The sequence below is a fragment of the Vanessa cardui genome, chromosome 1, assembly GCF_905220365.1.
Source record: "Vanessa cardui chromosome 1, ilVanCard2.1, whole genome shotgun sequence".
Taxonomy (NCBI): domain Eukaryota; kingdom Metazoa; phylum Arthropoda; class Insecta; order Lepidoptera; family Nymphalidae; genus Vanessa; species Vanessa cardui.
In genome coordinates, this window is record NC_061123.1 from 6513456 (window position 1) to 6520112 (window position 6657).

At 30.0% G+C, this 6657-nt stretch overlaps 2 protein-coding genes across 3 annotated transcripts; one reads left to right on the forward strand and one right to left on the reverse strand.

The window, feature by feature from the left end:
- Positions 1–797: 797 nt before the first annotated feature.
- Positions 798–1424, reverse strand: LOC124542327. The gene has a single exon (XM_047120329.1). The coding sequence runs from the start codon at positions 1422–1424 to the stop codon at positions 798–800; it is 627 nt and encodes a 208-aa protein (XP_046976285.1).
- A 2494-nt stretch (positions 1425–3918) lies between these two features.
- LOC124533995 lies at positions 3919–6579 on the forward strand. 2 transcript variants are annotated; one of them, XM_047109599.1, is made up of 6 exons: positions 3919–4156; positions 4289–4429; positions 4960–5088; positions 5222–5401; positions 5507–5719; positions 6317–6579. In XM_047109599.1, exons 1-6 carry the CDS (start codon positions 3986–3988, stop codon positions 6476–6478), a joined length of 996 nt encoding a protein of 331 aa, XP_046965555.1. In that variant the 5' UTR covers positions 3919–3985; the 3' UTR covers positions 6479–6579. The 2 variants fall into 2 exon arrangements, with proteins under 2 accessions (XP_046965555.1, XP_046965564.1); XM_047109608.1 differs by lacking the exons at positions 5507–5719; positions 6317–6579 and having other exon boundaries at positions 4289–4418; positions 5222–5380.
- Positions 6580–6657: the final 78 nt, after the last annotated feature.

The following is a 6657-nucleotide window of genomic DNA, read 5'->3' on the forward strand; positions in this document are numbered from 1 at the left end:
TTATGTATATACCATACTCATACAATATTTTGCAATTGTCAATAGTGTATTCGATTTTTAAATTGCGAGCCGTGCCTAGTAATTAGAGTATTAAAAAAAAACTGAATCATGTTTTCTCATTTTTTAATTAATTAATTTCTAAATGTGACTTGTTTTAAATAATATGTTATTAATTTCTCATTTGAAACTTTTAATTACTATAATGCATTCAGTTTTAATGATGAGAAATGTCAAAGTAAGCTCGGCCAAAGACGATATATAATTATTCATAGCGTTGTTTTTATGTATTAGAAAAAAATAATATTTAACCTCACAACTACATTAAAATAAAATAAAAGTAGGTTAAGTAAAAATGTACATTTTAATGCCAATAAATAAAAAATATTAAAAACAATTACTGCTAGCTGTAAGTGTATGGGACTCGACGGACACAAATAATATTGAGTATTATGATGTGCGAGTGTCAACTATAAGTGAATCTGTGATATCATTATCACCGTAATTAATTTAAATAATTTTGGCGTTTTTAATTATTAATAATTTATTTTGGCATTAACAAAGCACTCAAGTACAAATAAAATTGTATAAGATAATAACATTTAATTGTAAAAAGTAATTATGTTATTAATAATCATTAATGCCATTATTATCTTACTTTGTGAATGAAATAAAAACAAATTATTTTTGTTAATCGGAACTTTTATTTCTATAATATACTGTTGTTTAATTAAAATACATTTCGATCAAAGTATTAAAAATTGGTTTCAAGACGGTCGACGTCGATTTGAGTAATAATTTTAAATAGTTTTAATCTTGTTGTGACTGTTAACGTTCTGAATATTCTCGTTACAATTCCAAATTCGATTGAATTCTCTCTTAAGAACAGATACGACGGCATCTTCAGAGGTGAGAAGTGTGTTGTCTCTGCTGCAGTTAACTCTATTTACTTCGTAATCCAAGGAACCCACGATTGCCAGAGCATCATGGCAATTCGCGTCGATTAATAAAAATTCGTGTTCCATTTTGATATCCGAATTTATAACTTTGACCTCTATACCACAATCTATGAATGACTGCAGACTCTTCAAATCGTTACTGCTATGGACAATGATTCTTACTTTTGTGTGATTTTTCTGATGTACATTCAGAAGACATTTCGAAATGGTCTCGCTTCTCAGGGTGGGCACACACACATCTACAGTTTTGCTCGCGTGAATGATTATGTAATAGATGCAGAAGAGATTATTTAAACCCACTTTTTTGTTTTGTTCTTCATTCTCCGATCCGTAGAATAAAATTTCGTTTATCGTGTCGTTTTGTTTGTTAATAGCTATGATGTCCGTCAACTTAACGATTCTCGCTGCGATTCCCGACAAAATCGAAGCGCTTCCATATAAAACACTTATCCAACGTGATGAATTCATTTTTTGTAATTATGGTTTTGATGAACAAATTATTATTTATTCATTTACTGAATTACAATATAAGTTTTCATCAGTTCTTAACTACCTCATATTCGATTTATTAAAGTACCTACCTATTTATTTTAGATAGATGTGGGTAGGTTAAGACAAGCACTTTCCTACCCTCATTTTTAGTTTAAATTATTAACTGTCAAAATTGTCATTTTCATTCTATTTTTAAACGAGAAAGAATATTAAAGAGATTTTTTAATACTTTATTGTACCTAACTTTCCAGAGCTGCACCTGTTTCTTAAAGTATGGTTGCGATAAAACCAGAATATCATTCTAATGTTGTAAAGAGATAAGGTTATATAGTATTTTATTTTACGAAGAAACTTATTTTACAAACGATATGGATCTTTCAAATTATTTTATATAGTATTATATAGCTAATAGCGTAGTCGGTCCAGGAGTTTTTCTACATTTTTTTGTCTGTAAGTAAATCAGCGACAGCATAAAGTACGTACGTACGTTGTCGATAAATTATAGTTGACACTATGTAAAAAATAGAAAGAATATTTACGGATTACTTAATTAAATTACCAGAAAGTCATAATCCTTATATAAATAAATTAAATATTAATTTTGTATATGTTATATGTAAATGATGTATATACGCGATAGAACACACAAACATTATAAAAATAATGATCATCAAAAAAGGGCTTCAAATTTACAAGAAATTTGAGCGAAATACAACATTGATTGACAAAGAATTAAAAAAGATAATCCAGTTTATATACTTAGATACTTTTTGATGGACCATAAATTTAATAACGATAATTATTATTTTCAAGTGACAAACTCCATCTGAAACAGTGCTGATGTGGACAACTTATGTATATGGGTCAAATCAAGAAGGGATAAATTAAAACAGGAATGGTGTGGTTAATAATGAAATAGCAGTTTAATCATATTTACCGGTCATTTAGTTCTAATAAGCAATATTAAGAGTTTATGCACTTGTTTAGCACGATTATTGGAAAAATTAAAATCGATATATTCTTTACTCAAATGAGCTCATAAAAGAACTTATAAATCATTGTTCTTTCCAATACTCTTGTATTTATTTATTAAGGAATAATTGACAAGCTTCAAAGATAAAGAGGAGAATTATAATATCAGACGTCATTTACTATGAAAGTGTTAGCACATTAACACATATTTTTTTATTTCATTTCTAATCTATCATACAAAGCGTCACCCACTTCATCAAGACAGCGATGAGAATAATTAAATCCATGCTATAGATCATTTTGGCATTGATGGAATCGTTTTGCATGATAAACGACTAGAATAGAAAGTTCACTCATCCTAATAGTGCTCGATTATAAGAAATACTTACAGTGTCATGGCTATACATTTGAATATTTACAATAGCATTTATATATATATTAAGCCCGCGGCTTTGCTCGCGTTTTAGGTTGTTGGTTGTCATGTGTCAGGCAAAAAAGTAGCCTATATCCAAAAGAAGTTTGTGTAAACTTAAACTCCAAGAAAGATCTTGGAGTTTAAGTTTGGAGAGAGTGAAATTCGGTACAGACAGACAGAGTCACTTTCACATTTATATATATACAGATTTATATTTTTGAAAGGAAGCATGAAATCTCTTCTCGCAGACGGTTTATATTTATAAGTATCAGTCCCTCAGTGTCTCATTAGCCATCACACTGATCTCATTTATCCCCAACTTCACTAATAAACCAACACGGCACATTGTCCTAGAGCGGATTGCAGACTTTAACCCACCACATCATCATACGGCTCAAGCTCCTTAAAAAATTTAAAATCATTTGAAGACACTACCCCATACTACTACTAATAATACTAATCTATTGTATTCAGCTCAATCACTTCTAAAACCGTATTTTTAACATCTCCTGTAAAACTTATCCCAGTAGTTTTGCTATTCTGATTCCACTTCTATAACGTTTCTTGTATCTTCTGATTTAACACATTTATTTAAATTACATGGGTACTTTTTAGTGGTTAGTATTTTATATCAATTACTTTTTTCGTCTCTTTTTATACGAATAAACCAATCTTGGAATCTTTGTATCCATCGATCTTATTTATTGTTCATTAAAGATACCATGAGATCTCTTTGGACATACGTACGCTTGAATTTTACACCGTTACTGAGTTAGCAAGTTATTAAAAACAATTGCAAATAGTGAGACCTGAATGCTACTGATTTTAGTTAGACCGAAGCTAAATGAAAAGTCACTTAAAGGATGGAAAGTGAAATCGTTACTTTCTTAATTTAGTTACATGTGAAATTTAACGATTTTCTATACTAGAATGTAGAAAAACTCTTTATAAAATAGAATTAATTGTAATTTAAGACAGGTATGAAGCAAGGAGTATGTAATCAACTACATTTATTTATTAGGTTGAAGCTTAAAAATATACTTTTTGTATTGACATTTAATGATTTTTATGATTTTACAAAAGTCGAAACAAATTATTTTTGGATTATAGTCAATAATTGTTAATAAATAAATTATATTAATACAATTCAATGTCAGAAGTACGCCAGACTATTTTAAAAAATGATGCAAATACACGCCAAACTGTGAATTCTAATAAAGCATCAGGAGACGTAGGCTCAAAAAAGAAATCTTCAAATCAAAAATGCAAAAACAGTTTACCAAAAAATCTACGTTACGATTTGGAAAATGCTTTAGTTGGGGTAAATGTTTTAGTTTCAGAAAGAACAGTTGCTATTATATAAATAAAGTTCAGCTTTTGTCAATGTAATGCCTAATTCGCACTTTGTTTCATAATTTTTCTATATGATTTATAAAAATGTTAATTTCTTTAGTTATGTGACGTATGGTTCGAAGAGATAAAACCGTATTTAGTGCGGAACAACATCAAGGTGCACGGCGATGTCGGTGGAGGAGATCTGAAACGTTCATCAGCTTCACCAGATTGCACTCACACCGACCCAGGTAGATTTAATGTACGAGCCTCATTTAGCTCTTACATTAATCATAACTTATAGAATTGTTAAGGCTGATAACTTAACTATAAGTGAACTAAGCCGCACAATCCACACCTTACAGCCCTATGGTATATTTAATAATTAAACTTGCAAATTGTCGATTTGAAAGTGCTTGTACCTTACAATTAGATATGTACGAGTATGTATGGAATGTTTGCCCTTTGGCCAAGGTGTGCAGGTTTTCTATGGCTACCTAGGAACTTTTTAAAATCATAACTTTTTGTAAAAAGAACTAAGAACCTACCTAATGAACAGTAAAGAAGTTCTCGAAAACTTTAAATTAGTTAGCTACCTACTACTTATATACAATGTGTCTTCTTTCTTTAAATTTGGAAGCGCATTTTGTGTTGTGCTTTATCTATTTCTAAAATCGAATATCTTCAAAGAAATTATTAAAACGTTCTGTATAAAATTGGGGACAAAAAAGATCTTTTGCTAGTTACTATTTTAAATAAACGAACATTCATAATATTTTTTGTCGTCGTTAGCATCATCGGCGACGGAATGCAAGCTATGCAGACTCCTCTTCAATGCGGCTAACAGCATCGAAAGTGCCGTATCCCAAGCATCCAATGCGACCGCTCCCTGTTGTGCTTACAGAGAACCAATCGCTACCGGTAACTGTCAAAAGCCTATCTTACACTTATGAACTTGAAGAATGATGAAGTTTATTTGTCTAATAATATATTTATAATTATACAATAAATCAGTTCGATAGTGTTTAGCATGATCTAGTATATTATGTTATAGAATCAAGGATATAATTGGGAAAAAGGGACAGTTCGAAAACCGCGCAAACGGCGAAAGTGCCAAGTGCAAACACAACCTAGACCACTCATAGCACGCCTCTGTCGCACCTGGCAACAATGTACAGAAACAACTTATCCTACTACAGAACCTGTGATAAAAATACCCATTCATTCGAAGAATGTTAGTATAAAATATTTTGAAAGAGCAAAATTCATCAAGTTAATTTAAATTTGTTCAATAGAAGTTTTGCCTTAATATTCAAATGATCAATATTTTACACTTTAGAATAAGTTTTTGCAATCACATTATTATCAAAAACCAAAGAAGATTCGAACTATGGATGCCTCAACGCAAACTGATGACCCTTTTAAATATATAAGGAACTATAAAGAAGCAACGAAAAACTATTTGCCTTTGAAGACAGCGCGGTGTCCTTCAAATACGACGTTTTTAATTCCAAGCAATATACCTCACAACGAAGACCCTTTATTTAAAGATGTTAGTATAATTCTTTATTCCAATTTTCATTTAACATTTTCATTTCATATCAATACGTTTTTAGGTAAATATTTCAGAGTTCAGTGGATTGTAACGGATATATTTTTCATAATTTTGAACTTAGAGCTTTACATAGTCGCTCGCCTTAAATCAATAATCAATAAAAAGTGCTTAGTTGCGTATGCTAACGATTTTATTTTGTATCTCATATTTGTCATAACAACAGGATACGCCAGCATTATACCTATGAGTCGTTTGAGCATCTCTAGGGAAATATATATCTTACGAGTCTTGGTTCAGCGAAAGTTGTAATAAAATACTTGTTTAAACATCTTCCCCAAGTTGACATCCGGAATGATCTCAAATCATTGTTTTACCTTTACCTAACATTACATAAGAGTAAAATCACAATTTGCTTTAACAGAGAATTATAATGAACATAAGTTTTAGTTATTTCCTACTAAAATTTTCAAATACTATTTTTAAAATTTTTATTTTTTATTAAATCAAGTTATTTACATTTTATTTGATCTTAAGATGCTTCAATATAATTTCGTACTTTTAATTGATGACATTATTATGTGTGATTTTGTTTAGGATCTTATTGACATAATAGCTGAAAAGCATGATAAAATACTCAAAGTATTGTATACAAGTCCAAGAAGACAAGAAAAGCCTTCTGTCTTTAATTTATTTTCGCCGTCTGATAGTCGCCGCAAGAAAATTCGCAAACATCAAACAATACCCCCGTGGAAATAATGCCTTGGAATACTTACTAATACATATAATAATTACTATTGGTGCAAATATCTGTGTGTTTGTCATAGTTCATATACAGAAATATGTTAATGACTAATAATCTCTAACCATGATTGTTCTTTCAATGTAGGTTATATTAGAATTTTGTTATTAAATATTTATTTTGTTTTAGAACTTTT

Bases quoted from the DNA above. Each gene is read 5' to 3' on its own strand.
- LOC124542327 (XM_047120329.1), bottom strand. From the start codon at position 1,424: ATGAATTCATCACGTTGGATAAGTGTTTTATATGGAAGCGCTTCGATT.
- LOC124533995 (XM_047109599.1), top strand. From the start codon at position 3,986: ATGTCAGAAGTACGCCAGACTATTTTAAAAAATGATGCAAATACACGC. The intron at 5,089-5,221 runs GTAACTGTCAAA...ATTATGTTATAG, and splicing joins CAGAGAACCAATCGCTACCG to AATCAAGGATATAATTGGGA. The intron at 5,402-5,506 runs GTTAGTATAAAA...TTTACACTTTAG, and splicing joins TACCCATTCATTCGAAGAAT to AATAAGTTTTTGCAATCACA.